Source organism: Hyaena hyaena, unplaced genomic scaffold, assembly GCF_003009895.1.
Source record: "Hyaena hyaena isolate Hyena2069 unplaced genomic scaffold, ASM300989v1 scaffold_92, whole genome shotgun sequence".
Taxonomy (NCBI): domain Eukaryota; kingdom Metazoa; phylum Chordata; class Mammalia; order Carnivora; family Hyaenidae; genus Hyaena; species Hyaena hyaena.
This window is the reverse complement of record NW_024080723.1, coordinates 1,137,410-1,155,949: the sequence shown is the minus strand read 5'-3', so window position 1 is coordinate 1,155,949 and position 18,540 is coordinate 1,137,410. Positions and strand designations below refer to the sequence as shown.

The 18,540-nt window shown below is 31.7% G+C and overlaps 1 protein-coding gene across 3 annotated transcripts in view; it reads right to left on the bottom strand.

Moving 5' to 3' along the window:
• GLS (glutaminase) overlaps positions 1-18,540 on the bottom strand; it is an 83,707-nt gene that overhangs the window by 23,899 nt on the left and 41,268 nt on the right. Inside the window, exons 10-15 of one of the 3 annotated variants that reach the window (XM_039234688.1) lie at positions 18,149-18,215; positions 17,563-17,613; positions 14,737-14,913; positions 12,783-12,914; positions 9,525-9,617; positions 7,857-8,262 (exon numbers count right to left, since the gene is read on the bottom strand). In XM_039234688.1, coding sequence (XP_039090619.1) covers positions 8,116-8,262; positions 9,525-9,617; positions 12,783-12,914; positions 14,737-14,913; positions 17,563-17,613; positions 18,149-18,215 — 667 coding nt within the window. In that variant the 3' untranslated portion in view covers positions 7,857-8,115. Of the gene's footprint in view, positions 1-7,856; positions 8,322-9,524; positions 9,618-12,782; positions 12,915-14,736; positions 14,914-17,562; positions 17,614-18,148; positions 18,216-18,540 lie in introns of those variants that run through there. The other 2 variants (XM_039234689.1, XM_039234687.1) reach the window with 2 other exon arrangements.

The window sequence follows — 18,540 nt, the reverse complement described above, 5'->3', positions numbered from 1 at the left end:
TCCTCACCTCCTTAAAACCATTCTCTAGAGCTTCTCTTTCAGGTAAAAAGAAGAGACATTAAGGCAGGAATATTTTATTTGTATGATTAAAAAGGGTTAATAATATTAGTAACCATAGAATTTTAACAAAAATCACTTGTTCTATAATTTCATCAAAAGATGTTAATAAAGTCTCATTGTGTAAGAAATGTAACATTCATTTCAATTCAAAATAGATACAATACTATTTGTGCATTTCTTTATTTGTATTATAAATGTGCACAGACCTGGACCCACAGACACATGTATTCAAAGCTGAAGGTAAAATAATAAATTATTAACAATAAACTTTATTATAATGAAAAAAGTCTGAATTAACATTTATGCTTTTTAACTTTTTAAAGAAAATAACTCTAGAATGGTAAATGTCAACAATATTAAAAGACTTGGAAATGAATGTATCAGCAATACAAAGGCTTGAAAATGAAAACTCATTTTATGAGAGACTTTCATATATTTTTTAGGCTACCTCATTTTCAGCCAAAATGAGTTATGATAGGAAAAGTTGGAAAAAGAAAGAATACATGAAATTAACATATTTTGAATTTTTCATTCAGGATCTTTAATCGTGACTGTGAGAAAGAAGAAAACAACCAAATATGGATGGAATGAATAATTTATATCATGGTTTTACACAACACAATTAATCTTATTTAATGAAAGAAAGTCAAGACAAGTATTATGTTATCCCCTCAAAGGATAATCTGTAATTGTTCCTTAGTGATGATTTGTGAAAGGCACATACATAATGAAAACTAGTAATTACAAAGAAAAGTTTAACAAAAGGCTAAAGATTTCAATTTGTATTTTACAATGGAATGGTCCAAATGTGAATAGTTACACTAGAATTATTGATGCTAATATTTTAGCATCATTCTAATTTTAGTAAGTATAATGTGAAAACAAGCAGATTTTATATGGAATAAGAGCCATCTCTTAAGCTCTGGTTCTCATTTGTGGGGGAAAAGAGCTACATAGTAGGCAAGTTTAAATTTTGAGAAGAAACCAGTACTGTTTCCTGGAATAACAATATTTAAGTTTTAACATTTCTAAGTCAACAAAAGCATTTAAAAAGTAATCCTTCTTAAGAACAGCAATATAAATTTCCTTCATAAATAAAAAATAAACCCCAGAACTATGAAATGGAGTTTGATACTAAGGACCATACATGACAGAGGAATAAACTCTTGTTCTGAAGCCACCTAGAGATTGAAATATGCAAAATAAACACAAAGGAAGTAAGGCAGACATTTTGCATAGTATGTGCTGGGAAAAGCTAACTTGAAAGTTTTTTTTTCTTTTAGAAAACATTTCCTTAGAATTCCAATAACCTTTTGCTTATTTAACCTTCTTACTTTAAATATTTAACCTAGCCCCAAAGGAAATTCATTTTAAAAGCAAATGGTACATTTATTTTTACATTCACATCTTTCCTATATTTTCTTTCAAAGGTTCCAGGATAATGTTTTATTTTTAGAATTACTGTATTATTGTAGCATTCACTTCTTTACTAGTCTTTATAAATTGTGGCATAAGACTGTTTACTAGAGAAATGCAATTAAGTAGTTTTTACTAAACACTGATGGAAGAGTTTGCCAAATTAATAGAGTCCTATTAACTACTGACAATCATGCTTTTCATTACAAATAAACAACAAACAAAATACGTAGTAAAACACACAACAGATCAATTCCATCAAAAAAGAGAAAAAGTACTGTACATGTAATACTGTACATGTTAACTGAGGAAGCAAGGTGCTAAGAAACCTGGAAAGGGGGTCGACTGAAGTGGGAGTTTGTACCAGATAAACTCTAAAACTGCTTTCAATCTCAATTATGGGATTCTAATAAATTATAAGATTATGGTAAATGAAAGATCAAAGACCTAGAAAGGTTGAACTACGTTTTAAAAATAAATTCTTTAGCTGTTTACAGAATATGAATTAAAATTATAAATCAGGATTCTAAGTGGAACTGCTGAGCAGAGAGATTTTCATTATATAAACAAAAACTGCTAGACATGTTAATATAGAAACAAATCTAAAATTATCTCAAGTAAGAATTCTTCCTTTAAAATCTGAGCTTTCCGGGACGCCTACCTGGCTTGAGTGAGTTAACCATCCAACTTCAGGTCAGGTAATGATCTCATGGTTCCAGGAGTTTGAGCACCTCATTGGGCTCTGCTCTGAGCACAGACCTGCTTCAGATCCTATGTCTCCCTCTCTGTCTGTCCCTGCCCTGCTCGCGTGCACACGTGTGCTCTCTCAAAAATAAACATCAAAAAAATCATAAAAGCTAGGCTTTTCATATAGATAATTTCAATCATCTGAGTTATTTCAGCAAGGTAAATACTTAAAAAAATCATTATTTTTAATACTACTACTATCTCCAGAAGAATCATATCCTCAGATTAGAATCTGGCTTAAAAATAAATATACCAGGGGGTACCTGGGTGGCTCAGTGGGTTAAGCATCCCACTCCTGATTTCAGCTCAGATCATAATCTCAGTTTGTGAGATCAAGCTCCTTGTCTGGTTCAGATTCTCTCTGCCCCTCCACTTAATGCTCTCTTGCTCTCAAAATAAAAATAAATAAGCAAATCAAGTTGTTCTTCATCATTGAGATTTAACTAAAATATTTCTGCTGGTAACTGAGATTTAGAGTTGAAAGTCTAATAATGGTGTTATGAGATCAACAGCCCAAATGTGTCATTTCATTACTCTTTCCAATGAGCCTCCATCCTGAACAGTGTAGAGTTCATCACAGCATTTGGCACCAAGACTCATGTATTTTTTTTTTAATTTACCTAATACATAACAGTTCTCAACAAAAAAGTTTTATAATTTATACAAAAACTACCACAGTTACCACCAAAAAAAAAAAAGTAATGTACTCAAGTGCTGATTTGTATCTTATTCATTTTAGTTAAAGGTTAATGTAATTGACTGGAAAGCTATTATAAACGTTTAGTCAACATCGGCTTTACATATTTTGCACATTCTTCTATCTAAAAAATAAGTACCTTTCTATCACTATTTAAGAAGCTAAGGACTCTAAAAAAATCAAGTTTTGCCATCTGTTTTATGTTGGATAAATTTTGTTTGAGATGCTTATAATTTATAGTAGTTTTAAAAACTAAACTAAAACAGACTGTAACTCTAAATTTCTTCAAGTCTGTATGGTATTTACTTCAATAAACTACTTGGGCAGGAGAAGGGAGAAGAGAACCTCTTCCAGTCTAATTAAATTCTTCCCATTTCTATGCAGTGTAAGAAATAAATGTTTAAACTATGTTACAATTTGAGATAAAATAAACAAGTAGTTGAACTTGATATACTTGAATATATTTTCCTGTTTAATTTCACTTTTTTAACGTTTATTTTTTGAGAGAGTACGACAGAGCACAAGTGGAGAAGGGGCAGAGAGACACAGAGGGAGACACAGAATCTCAAGCAGGCTCCAGGCTCTGAGCTGTGAGCACAATGCCCGATGTGGGGCTCAAATTGACGGGCTGTGAGATCATGACCTGAGTGAGCCAAAGTTGGATGCTTAACCAACTGAGCCTCTCAGGCACCCCTAATTTTGCTTTTGAACTCCATGCCAGAGAATGGACTAAGATAAGGTCTATCCTGAATAAATCCAAGTGAAAATCTGAAGGACGGGGCATGATGCATCATAATAGCGCTCTCTCTAATGTTTGGTTTTAGTGATACCATAGAATGTAAATACTACATTTAATATGAAACAGTAAAGGAACTGAGCAGAAATTATTTTGTGTTTTTTAAAAAAATTACATTCTAGCATTTTCAAGATTGGTTTTCTTGAATTTTCAGAATTTGAAATTTTCAGAAATGAATAGTAAAGCACATTCTTAAAATAAAAAGTTTTGTATAATTTTTGGAATAAAATTATTCCATAAACTGTCAGAATGAGAAGTACATTACTTGACTATAATCCTTCCTTATAATAAATTTTGGAAACTACTTTAAAGTCAATTTCCATATGAAATTTGATATTCTTCCTTTCCCTCTGTTACTTTCTTGCCCTGACAGTGCAAGCAGTGAATGGGCACAACAAAAGAAAACACAAATCTTTAGAGTCAAACTGAGTAAGTAAAACATTACATATTTTATAAATTTTGGGACAGCAAAAATGTGAAGAGGTCTTTTATGACAAAATTCAGAATAGGAAAAAAATAATGAACTATTTATACATAACATACTATGTGGAAAGAACTGAATTTCAGAAGATAGATGGATAAATGAATGGACAGGTGAATGGATAGACAAATATACTCACAAACATATATGTATATAATATACCCATTATATATAAATCATCAGGGTATAGACTGACACATCACTATCAGTCACATACGTACATGCCTACAAAACTTTACATTGTCAGACCAAGACCACGAAGTTCTGAGTCACCTCTTCCTTTGCTTTAAATGGATTAAAAACAACAAAAAAATTCCAAGTGTGTCTTTAAAAGTAAGCAATCATACATCATTACATACTGAATATATCATGACACATGAACTCATTTCCTAATCCCAAAAGAACTATAAAAAAAAATTCCATAGATGAATATAAAATCCTATAAACAATGGTATTTCCCTTTCAAATTGTCTTAAAACTCTACAATATATATTAGGGAAGGCTTCGCTGGATCAAGTGCTAAATCTGATCAAACAGTAAAATTTAAATTTTAAATACAGCTGACTTTAATATGGAAAGGCTTAGGGACACTGAAATCCCCATGTAGTTGAAAATCTGCATAGAATTTTTGACTCTCCCCAAATTTAACTACTAATAGCTGATGCTGACTGACTGGATGCCTTACAAGAACACAAACAGTTGGGTAAAACGTATTTTGTATGTTACATAGTAAGCTGGAGAAAAGAAAATGTTATGAAGAAAATCCTAAGGAAGATAAATTACAGTACTCTACTATAATTTGTTATATAAGTGGAGCCATGCAGTTCAAACCTATGTTGGAGTCAACTGTACTGTATACGTCTGACAATGCATGGAACCTCATTACACTTTGGACTATGCTGTGGAAGTATATTAAGTTCCTTCTGAAAACTAATTTCCTTAAAAAGTAAATAAGGTGAATTTCTGCATTATAGTTATTCCATTTAATATAAATTCTACCGTGATTGACAATTCTAAAGTAATACTATGATACTCTTCTTCTGATTTAGCAATGTTTTTCCTATCCGAGAGAACAGACAGAACAGTGACAGTGAGTAACACCAGTGATACTCTTCCTTAGAAAGCAGAACCAGCAAACCAGCAAATAGGGTAGACTTTTTAAGTTGTCAAATGGAAAAACAACAAAAAAAAAAACTGGGAAAAAAGTCTTTATTCAAATACTTCTAGTACAACCAATAGAAAAAATGTTCTCTCCCTCAAAAAACTCACCAACTCTATTAAAAAAAAAAAAAAATCAAATGAAGCCCTTTTGAGAGTATTTCTAGTATGTCTTCAAAAACAACCTCAGAATTAAAAATCTAAAGCATTTTAATAGTATCTTCAAAAGATTTACTATTTTTAAGTTAAAATTCCAACTATTTGTTGTACCTAAAATGCCAGAGTTGCTTTAAAAAAAAAAAAAACAATAAAATCAGCTTAAAATAAATTTATTGTACAATACAAAATGTAGGCATACTGGAAAATAAAAGGTACATTATTAAATATACAAAGCAAATGAAAGAAAGCTAAATAACACAAATGTTTTAATCCAAACACTAATATAAAATGCACAACATTTATGCTAAAAATAAAGTACTTCAGGAAAGATACGCATTTCAAACGAAATGTTAATAACGAAAAAAAAGAAAAACAAATGTGCTAGCTTCTAAATGCTTGAATATCAAGAATCAGTAATGGCATGAAACATTAAATCCACAATACTGGGTACTTTTCAAGAACTTTATTTGAAAAGATATTAAAAATACTGAAGGAATCAATTTAAAGAATGTTCTTAAATCTGGCAAAGGTTTTCCTTTTTTTTTTTTTTTCCAAAGTAAAGTTTCAGGACCTATTCACAGTATCTTCCCTCTTCTTCCATTTATATACCTTCCTACAAAAATTTCTGGATGTGAATCCTTAAAAAGATTCTGTAAACACAGCTACAAATTAACAACATAATTTTGAGATCTGTACATAGGACACAATAGGAAACATTTAATTTTCATTTTATAAAGTAAAACCAATCTCCAAATGAAATGGTAAAATGTACCAATTTAGAGCACAGGGAAAAAGCAAAGCCTTTTTTCCAATCTATCAATTAAGACATTGAGCTCCCCAAACTGCAAATGGCTTTGGTGGAACTGATAATACAAATGATACTGCTTAAAGGTGTTGCAGAGATTAGGCCTTCAAAAAACCACTCAACCCCTGTAAATGGCCAAAGTAGAAGCATCCACTTAGATTTGCATTTGTATATTAGAGAAACATTTAAGTAACCATAAAATCCTTGGTAATATCCTCTAAAGCTGAACATGTAATTATTTAAATATATGTTAGCCCCCAAAACTTTTGACCAACACCTTTGGAAGGTAATTTCTTTTTCTGTTATCACAGTTCTCAAGCTTAAGACATCATTTGATCAGGTTTTCCTTATTTACATTTGCACTAGTATCTAAATTACTCAGTGAAATCTTTTTTACTATATTTATTTTTATAGATGTGATCTATCTACCACATATGCAATGACACTACAAAACTATCATGTATCCTTCTAGGTCCCAGGCCCCATCTCTACCCCTCCAAATTCTACAAGTTTAAAAATGAATAAAACAAAACAAAACAAAAAATACCTTGTGGCTATGGGGAATTGTGGGGAAAACCAAAAAGTGATTTGGAAGAAGGAAGAAGTGTGAATAGGTCCTACAGAATTTTACAATCACTTTGCCAAGACAGACTTTAAACATTGTAAATTATCCAAAATAGTCCTTCTCTTAAAAACAAGTTTTGATTCTCAATATTGCATTTTTATAACCAAACAAAAGGATTCAGATCTAACATATTTTAGTAGCATACTTACTACTATTAGACTGAATTCATTTCCTAAGTACTCTAAAATTATAGAGTTCAAATAGAACAAACTTTATGAGATGTTATTATAATTTATCATAAAAGATTCATTAGCATTTGTGGAATTACTAGGATAATAAAAATATTAAAAACTAAAACCCAAGATTCACCATTCACACTTAAATATAACATAGAAAAACTAACGTGAATAATACGAAAATATAATTGTTCAGGTAAACATTTCACTTGAAGACACTCACTGTTGCTCCTTCTGAGTAACCATTATAGCTTTTTAACAGTGAAACATGTCATTATCCTACTTCTGAAATTCTTTGGCTGGAATGTTCTAGTAACATAAGACACTCCTGTACATGACAATTTTGACAAAACACAAAGAAGTTGCAAAGTAAAAAAAGCAGAGATGATTTATATTTTAAGGGTTTGATAAAATTTAAAATGATTTTTTAAAAATGTAAAGCCAATTTATCACTAAAAATGGCATAAAATGTAAGCTTAAGCTCATTTTATAATCTACCGCTATATTAAATGATTTGGGATTCATTAATTAATTTTGCCTTTTTATTGTATTTAGCATAGAAATAACTTTCTATTGCCTCTATCGACATCATGTCAATTTTAAAACTGGGAAAGAAAACACAAAATGTAATGAAACTTATGAATTCAATGTGTGGGTTTTAGAACCAAAAAATTACATTTGTTACCATTTTAAAATGGAGATTAAGTTAAAATTTTAATTACACCACGAAAAAATTTAAAGGAATTTTTCCTTTTTGTGTCTTTAAAAGTAAAGCAAATTTGCTTTACTTATTTATAAATACTTTTTTAAAGACCAACAAATCCATCTTTTAATCTATAGTCTTTACACAAAGATTAAAAGGCAAAAAGCTTTTATGGCTCCAGCACCCAAGATTGAGAACACAAAAAACTCAAATAAATATTTATAGTATGCAAAAAAGCTAAAGATGGTTGAAAGATTAAATGAAGAACATTCTGAAACTAGAACCCATTTCTTTAGCTTTTCTCTCCCAGACTTTCCATTCTATATACTACAGTTGTAGAGATGTCCTCATTTGACTCAGGTGACACTTTTTTCCATACTGTCTCTTTTAAAGCAAGTTCTTGTTGGAGACTTTCATAGTCCAATGGTCCAAAGGAATGCTAGTTGTTCAAGCAACATACATAATTTATTAGTGCACTTGAGTGAAGAAAGGTCCAAGCTATAAAACGGTATTTTTCAATGAATGTTATTAAAATCTGTTAACATTTTCACCCACCACCATCTGATGTTTTGTTCCATGTTACTCATGTTGACTCCCATGGAAGTTTCTATTCTGTTGGCTTTGCCTAATTCTCACATATTATTAGAAGTTATTTGATTGGAACTAACAATAGGAAAATTTACTTAGTATGCATTGAAAATACTTTCTGCTTATAAGTGCTTCATATTAGCTTCAAGTTTAATGAGGTATTTATTTACTATAAACATTTTCTAGACAGGATGCAAAGGAATTTAATTAAAACTCAAAACAAGTCCTTGGTCCAGTGAACAATTATGAAGACAAAAAATACTGTTCTTCAAAGTCCTAACTCTTAAATATTAGCACTAAAAGAAGTATATATGTGCAATAATATGAAGCCAAAAACAATGATAATAAATAAATATTACTTTAAGAGTAGCAAGAATTCTGAATTAAACACTTTTTATAAAAAAATTTCAACTCTAGTGGCCAATAAAACTTATCATGAGGCTTTGTAAGGTCTTTCACTAATACTATATTCCCTTTCCTATTTACATATCCATCCATGGAAAAATAAACTTCAAGGGGCACCTGGGTGGCTCAGTTGGTTAAGCGTCTGACTTTGGCTCAGGTCAGATCTCATGGTTCATGGGATCGAGCCCGGTGGCGGGCTCTGTGCTGACGGCTCGCGGAGCCTGGAGCCTGTTTCAGATTCTGTGTCTTCCTTTCTCTCTGCCCCTCCCCGACTCATGCTCTGTCTCTGTCTCAAAAATAAATAAACTATAAAAAAAAAGGAAAAAAAAAAAAAAAAACTTCAAGACTACAAGTGACAAATATAAAACAAGGATTTCTTCTTATAGCATGTAACACTTTCCAAAGTGTTTTCTTTGAAAAGAATCAATTCCTTCTTTTTTTTAAACAAATAATTCTTTAAAATATTGCTTAGAATAGCAGAAAAATGGGTGGGTAGGTGGAGAGCCCTGCTGCCAGGTTAACCAGTTTAAATTTAAATAAAAAAGCATTATTACCTACATACTCCTGAATCCAGGATGAAAATGTCATAACTTGTGTACACTCAATTTGTGATTAGCAAATAGATGAGGCCACTAACAAACAGATGAATCTCATTTTCTCTCTTTTAGAAAAATATTACATAATAATCTAAATAAGAATTTTGCTTACCCTTTGATCACCACCTTCTCTTCGAGGATCAAGTTTTTTTGCAAAGTGTCTCAAATTATCATAGTTATGGAAATTACAGAGAGAGACAAGATCCTGTAAGTAGAACAGGTATAAGAAATTAGCTATTCATTGGGTATTTTTTTCATATTTCAACAAATCACACTAATATTGTGCAACTTAACTACTATCTCATGGAAAATACCACTGCAAAAAGCAGCATGATGTATCAATAAGAGAACCAAAATCAGAAATGTGAAGACATGGATAAAAACTTTAAGAACACTGCTTACTAGCATGATCCTAGAGCTCAACCACTCAAATCGTTTCTTTCATTTCCTATAAAACGGGCCTAACTTAACAGTCCATATGAAGGAACTATTCTATCAAATAACCATACAGCACCACAAAAATCTAAATAAATATTCTGGTTGCAATCTATAAGCATCTAATGCCATTCTCTAGTTTTAGTAAAATATAAAAAAGTTTGCAGAAAAATTATAGTAAATCGAAACAGAGTCTACAAAGTAATAAACTACATAAAACTGGAAGCTGAAATATAAGCAAGACTTGAGTAACACCATAAAATACTGAACTAATCAAGAGTAGAAACAATTTTACTTTGTAGTGCATATGTCAGCAAAAAAAGAGACTTTTCAAGATAGTTTATGGATAAAGATATGCAAACAAGCAGATTAACAATAATATAATAAACTATAATAATCTTAATTTATATTTGGCTTTAAATTTAAACCTTTCCAAGTTTAATAACTTTTGCTGAGCCTTTCTGGAAACAACCATGACAATTAAAGTATCAGCATCAAACAAATGTTAATTTCCTGTGGGGATGAGTATCTGGGAGCTAAGAAGCAATTTAAAGATCCTCTATGAGTACTTCCACAGCTAACCCAGTAGCTTCCAGATGGGCAGGCGTTCCAGATGAACGCCAACAATAAATAAACTACTGGAATGATTAAAAAACTAGAATCACTGGATGGTTCCACTTATATGATCATTATTATACAACATCCATTCATGATAAAAATCCTGAACAAAGTAGGTTTAGAGGGAACATACCTCAACATACTCAACATAATAAAAGCCATAATATGAAAAACCCACAGCTAACATCATACTCAATGGGGAAAAACTTCAGAGCTTTTCCCCTAAAGTCAAGAACAAGATGTCCACTCTCACCACTTGTGATTCAAAATCGTACTGAAGTCCTAGCCATAGCAATCAACAACAAAAGAAATAGAAGGCATCCAAATTGGTAAGGAAGAAGTAACACTTTCATTATCTGCAGAAGACATGATACCCTATACAGAAAACCCTAAAGACAACACCCAAAACTACTAGAACAGATAAATGAATTCAGTAAAGTCACAAATACAAAATCAATATACAGAAAGCCACTGCATTTAATGAAACTAATAATGAAACCCCAGACAGAAATTAAGAAAACAATCTTTACAACTGCACCAAATAAAGTACCTAAGAATAAATTTAACCAAAGAGGTGAAAGACCTATACTCTGAAAACTATAAAACACTGATGAAAGAAATTAAAGATGACACAAAGAAATGGAAAGATATCCCATGCTTATGGATTATAAGAACAGATATTATCAAAATGTCTCTATACTACCCAAAACAATCTATAGATTTAATGCAATCTCTATCAAAATACCAAAAGCATTTTTCACAGATCTAAAACAATCCTGAAATTTTTATAAAACCACAAAAGTCTCTGAATAGCCAAAGTGATCTCAAAAACGACAAAACCAGAGGTATCACAATTCTAGACTTCAAGTTTATATTACAAAGTTGTAGTGTTCTGATAAGAACATTATGGTACTAGCACAAAACAGACACATAGATCAATGGAACAGAATAGAAAACCCAGATATAAACCCACAATTATATGGTCAATTTATCTTCAACAAAGGAGACAAGAATATGAAATGGTTTAAAAAGACAGTCTCTTCAACAAGCGGGTGCTGGGAAGACTGGACAGCCACATGCGAGAATGAAACTGGACCACTTTCTTACACCATATATAAAAATCAACTCAAAATGGACTATAGGCTTAAATATGAGACCTGAAGCCATAAAAATCCTAGAAGAGATCATAGGCGATAATTTCTCTGACATTGGCTATAGCAACATTTTTCTAGATATGTCTCCTGAGGCAAAGGAAACAAAAGCAAAACAAACAAACAAAAAAACCCAATTTGCTGAATGAGGCAAGATATTTGCAAGTGACATACCTATAAAGGGTTAGTATCCAAAATATATAAAGAAGTGATACAACTCAACACCCAAACAAATAATCAGATTGAAAAACGGGCAGCAGAAGACCTGAAAAGACATTTCTCCAAAGAAGACATGCAGATGGTCAACAGGCACATGAAAAGATGTTCAACATCACTTCATCAGGGTAATGCAAATCAAAATCACAATGAGACATCAGAATGTGACACTTGTCAGAATGGCTGAAATAAAAAACTCAAGAAACAAGCATTGAAGATATGGAGAAAAAGGAACCTTCATGCACTGTTGGTACGAATGCAAACTGGTGCAGCCATTATGGAAAAACAGTATGGAGGCTCCTTAAAAAGTTAAAAAAAATTTTAGAACTAGAACTACTATAATCCAGAAATCATACTACTAGCTATTTACCCAAAAAATACGAAAACACTAATTTGAAGGGATATATGGACCCCCCCATGTTTATGGAAGCATTATTTACAATAGCCAAACTATAGAAACAGCCCAACTGTTCATCAACAGATAACAAAGTGGTATAGGTATAAACAATGGAATACTAGTCAGCCATAAGAAAGAATAAAATCTTGCCACTTGCCACAACACGGATGGATCTAGAGTATCATACGAAGCAAAGTAAGCCAGAGAAAAACAAATACCACATAATTTCACTTATATGTGGAATTTAAGAAACAAAACAAAGGGGGGGGGGGAAGATAAACCAAAAAGTAGACTCTAAACGATAGAGAACAAACTAGTGGTACTAGAAAGGAGAGGTGGATGAGGTGATGGGAGAAATAAGTGAGGGGGGATTAAGAGAACATTTATCATGGTGAACACTGAGTAATGTATAGAATAGCTGAAAGACTATATTGTACACCTCAAATTAATATATCATTGTATGCTAACTATACAGGAATTAAAATTTAAAAATTTGAATCACTGGATGGTTCCACTTATATGATTATTATTTTCATTAAGAAAATATGCTTACATGACAGAAGTGAATTCCCTTAACACTGTTGCCCATCTTGTCCAGAGGAGGAGACCAGCACATCATGCCCATGACATTAGGGACAACTAAAAGAATGCCCCCAGCAACTCCAGATTTTGCAGGAAGACCAACCTGAAAATAATTTGGAAAAAAAAAAAGAAAAAGAAAAAAGGATATTCTTGTTAACATCTTAAAATAAGAAAAATCATTTCCAACAATCAGGGAATTGGTTTAAAACTTATGGTATAGTATATATAGAATTCTAACATTACAAATGTTGTAGATAAGTATTTATTAACATGTTTATAATACAGTAAATGAGAAAACACTTATAAAACAGTTGAGATATATTTAAATATAGAAAATATTTGCAAAGATACACTCTAAGAATTAAGGTAGATTATATCTGAATTGTGGGGCTATGCATGTTTTTTATTTAATTCTTTTGGATTACATATATATTTTTTCAAGTTTGAGACAGCACACACATGCACTTGGGTGAGAGAGAGAGAGAGAGAGAGAGAATCCCAAGCATGCTGATGCAGAGCTCAAACCCACAAACCACAAGATCATGACCTGAGCCAAAATCAAGAGTTGGGACACTTAACCAACTGAGCCACCCTGGCACTACTGGACTAGAGTTGCTAATTCTATAATGAACGTATTAAAGTATGAAGTTATTTTCAAAAAATATTTTATGACTAAAAAACAATGAGAAATTATATCTTATTAAAAGATTTTGTGGTATATTGTCAGAGAATTGTCTGAGGAACAGAGATAAGATGGTAATTCAAATTAATCCTCTTCAAAACATCTAAGTTCACCTTATATAACACTTGATAGTAACTGTAATAAAAAGATAAAATTAATATCATCGGGGCAATATTCACTGATGGCTTACTAACATTCAGATATTAAATACCAATTGCTAGAAGTAATCTTGCACAAAACTAAGAAAAAAAATATCACCTTAAAGGGATAAAACAATTTCCCAGGAATATAAGATACAAGGGACAACAGTATGGATGTAATAAAGAAAATCTAGACTGTGAGAAACTGTACAGGACAAGTGACCCTATTCTTTCAACAAAAAATAGCAAGAAAAGAGAGGTCAAGAAGGAGAACATACATTTAAAAGGTAATAATAAAGGGAGATACAACCAATCATAACACATGACCCTTATTTGTAGCCCAGGTCAAATAAACTATAAAATAGTAATTTATAAGACAATCCAGATAATGTGAACACTAAATATTTTGATAATATTAAAGATTAAAATTAAAATATTTTTATGTTTTTAAATGTCAATAATGGTACTATGGGGTTTTTTTAAAGTCCTTATTTAGAACTACATACTGAACTATATGATAAGGATTGGGAATAAAGATAAAACAACACTGGTCAGGTACTGATAATTATTGAAGCTGAGTAGTGGGTAACATTAAATGCATCTATTTTTCTCTTCTAAAATTTTCAAATAAAATTTTTTTTAGGGAATTCTGTCTTAACATAAGCAGAAAGAGGTAAACTTAAAGAGTATATTTTTGTTAACTTAAATATCTTTAAGTGCTTAAAAATATCTATGATTATAGCCAAAGGTGTTAAACATCCCAATTATGTGCTCCTTCTGAACTCAGTTTTTAAGGTATGTAATCATAATGCTAAATTATATTAACAAGAAAAAGTAGAGAAAGTCTGTACTAACCTTGCACACTGGAATGCCTTACAAGTAGAAGTGATGAGGTTCTATAAATTAAACTCCAAGTTCTTAAGAATACTGGGTAGCCTAATTAACTCTATTCCTTAACAAGTCTGTAACAAATTAACCTTGAAAACAAGTCTCTCTCAAAAATTAATGTGCAGGTTTAGAACCAAAGTTCAAACTGTATTTTTAAAAGAACTAGTCCAGACTAGTTTCTTGCAGTAGAAAATTAAGATTAAACAATTACTTACATGGAAAGCAAACTGCCCAGAGAAATCATACATGCCACAGGAATGCATCAAACTCAGTGTATTTCGAACTGCTTCAGGGCTCAGTACTCTCTCACCAGTAATTGGACAGAAACCACCATTAGCCAGTGTTGCAGCCATCACACTGGCTGATTCACAAGTTACTTCAATGGAGCATAGCTAAAAGGAAGACAAAATTGAATTCTGAAAATTTAGGTTGACATTATTTTTTGTAATAAAACTGACTTCTAAGAAAATCTATTCTCTCTGGCATTTCATACAGATCTGAAATCTTTCTTTCAAGGGGATTATTTTAATATAACTTGATAACATTCCAAAGATTTTAATTTGAACAAATTTCAAGCCCCTTTAAGGTTTATCCTGATTTGCCCAGTTATTTAGTCTTTTATAATGGCCAAACCAGGATAGGAAGAGCCAGCCCCTAAGCATTAAGATTTATGATGGCCCCAAGTGATATTTAAAGTCACTTAAACACAAATGCTTTCTGTAGGATACACATAGTTATTTTTAAGTTGAAAGAAACAGAAGCCATGATATATTTTTAAGATAAAGCAACATACATTAGTATCATGATAGATATTATTTACATGAGAAATTGCTACTCTGGGAAAAAAAGATGCTGAAATGACTGACATCTTCACTATAATAAAGCTCAGCATCCCTATGTAGTAACATGCAAAAAATTAAGGGATGGAAACCAAGACAACTCTAGCCTGGATACTCTGAGTGCCTAAGTCAAAATGTTACCTTTTAAACCACTTATTAATATTCAAATATTTATTTGATATTGATTATGAGTGCTGGATAGACTATGATGAATAAAAAAAGGCAAAGTCCAAGTACAGAATAGTATGAAATCTTTGCACTTAAATATAATCAAAATAATGGAAATCGTTTACCACAGCAAACCCAATTTACCCATAAAACAGAAACAATAAATATGCCCCATCTTACTTTTCATTAACAGCAACCGAAACTGGGGGGTAGGGAGGAGCGTAGAGGGGAGGAAGTAGATGAGAAAGAAGATGGGAAGGGGGAGCAGGAAGAAAAGACTGAGTCATCAACTTGCAAGCTTTCCTTACTCATTTTTCAAGATTCTACAAGAGGCACAAAGAGGTTTGGAAAGAGCAAGAAGGAAAACTTATTAGCTACAGTGCATTAGGAAACTGACTGGGAGCCCCTTTTGAGTGACTTTCACTTTTGCTTGTTTATACTAAAACCTCTTCCTTATTTCTCCAAAGCTACAGAAACTACTTCCTATACTGACACAGATAACAAAGACTTATGTAGATATAATTATGAAAAGCTTTCTAAAAAAGTAAGATTTAAACTCCAATGATCATTTCCTAACTTATACTTAGTATTAATTGGAATTATTTTTGTCATAAGATGCTATATATACCAAATATGACAAATCCCAATTTAAAAGTACTTTCTTTATACCCCAATCAGATGTTCAATTACATGCAGCCCTTCTCCAAAAAAGTAAGGCTTCTATTCTACAGCTTTCTCTTGATTTTTACCCTAAAGTGCTGAAATTTCATAGTAGATTAGTAGGACCTAGTATAATAGCTAAAGTATCTATACCAAAGGAAAAGAAATATTAATGTATGGAAGAAATAAAAGTAAATGACACTATTATTTCATAGAACACCTTATAGCTCCAAAGGAATTTGACACATATCATTTCATGTTATCTTCAAGATAATGCAGAAAGTTAGGGTAAGAAAGTTATGCTACACATAACGAAATTAGTTCTAAGTAATTGAAACTGCATCACATGGCTAAAAAGTGGTCAGATTAGACCTTGATTTTATACTGACAGTCTGGATTCTCGATTCACAGTTTTTCACGCTGGCAAGTCACAAACTGTCATCAAAATCTACATTATCAATTCCCCTTATATATTCTTTAACATCACTACAAGATTGAAATTAAAGCACCTTCAAAAGTAAAGACAGGCAAATGTAAGATTAACTAGAAATCAATAATAATTAATTTGTTACAGTTCATCTGCAGGAATGAATTAAACTGAAAACACAGGGAGAAAAGAGGGCTGTCCGGAAAGGCTCTCTAAAACTGAGTTCTATAATCACAGCAGATTATGTGAGTGGCTCACTCATGAATGTGGAGAAGCTACACTAACTTAGAGAAAAACCACCATAGGGGCACCTGAGTGGCTCAGTAGGTTGGTGTCTGACTTCGGTTCAGGTCATGATCTCACAGTTTGTGAGTGTGAGCCCCACGTCAGGCTGTGTGCCAAGAGCTCTGAGCCTGGAGCCTGTTTCAGATTCGGGGTCTCCCTCTCTGTCTGCTTCTGCCCTGCTCATGATCTCTCTCTTTCTCTCAAAAATACACATTAAGAAAATTTTTTTTAAAAAGAAAGAAAAACAAAAGAAAAACCCACCATGTGACACTCCAGAAATGAATTAAACCAACTGAGAAACTACCACTTTAAAATAATGTTGGCTATGAACCCTCCAATGAGGAAACAAATAAATCCTCCAAACAAAATTTAAAAACTAAGAAATCATCTTAGTTTTTAACAACGACAAGCCAATTTCTGGAATTACACAACCATTTTTTGACACATCTTAATCATAAAGTTTTTATAGAAAAAAACATTATTACATTCTAAGGCATGATTTTAGGAGAAAAAAACATGAGAATGTCTTTCATGAGGATTTTTTTTGGAAGGTCAATGGTAAATATATTTTATCTTAACCTAGACCCATGATTACAGAGACATCTATATTTTGCACAATGTGACACCTCCATTTATGTACATGATTCATAGAGTTAAATTACCTGGAAATAGAAGTCTAATATACCAACCATGTCTGTGCCTTCTGGAAAACACTGAAAAAATAGAAAGGCAATTAAAAACAAGATTACATGCACATAGATAGTGATACCTAAAGATTTCATATTAATTGAAAATAGCACATAACCTATAAAAAGGTTTACACCCTTTTTACATGAAATAATAAAGAGCAATAATGGAAAACTACATTATATACAGATTTCTAGATACTAGTTTAACAATGAGAAACTGATTCATAATTCATAAACCAAGATATAGGACCACCCACCTAAAATTTAAAAACCAAATGTAATCAACAATAGTCTGGCATCACACTTTAGAAAAATGGGATAATCCTTAAGAAAAACTTACATTAATGTAACCAGCCAAATATTTGAATACTGCCAGATATTAAATTGACTTAACAGTAACATTTTGAAACAATTAACTCAAGAGTGTTTTGGAAAAACTTCTAAACCATAAATAGTAATAGACAGTTGCTTAAAACCTGTTGTTGAGTTCTTGGCATACGTGTTTATGTATTTTATTAAGTAAAACAATAATTTGAAATAGAAACAAAAATTCAAAAACCTTTTTTTCCTTTAGGTAATATCCTATTGCAAAATTTCGATCTCCACTTTCTCTTTCAGACTGAAACCTAGGAGGAAAAAAAATTGCTGTATTTACTTATTTTCTATAAAAGTAAGATTGTTCTGTAGTTTAACTGAATAGCAAAGTATAGTATAAAGAACACTGACCTAAGAGCCAAGACTGCTAGGATCCAGTCCCAGTTCTGCCAATAGGCTAGCTATTTGGTTTTGGGGAAGTCATTTAAGTGACAATTCTTTCAGCCTTAATTTTTTCAGCTGTAAAAGGATTGAAATGAGCTAGGCTCTTTCTCATCTTCATATTTTGTGAACAAAGAAGCTAATTTAAAAATTATCAACTATTCCACCATTAAAAATACACTAAAAAACTGTAGA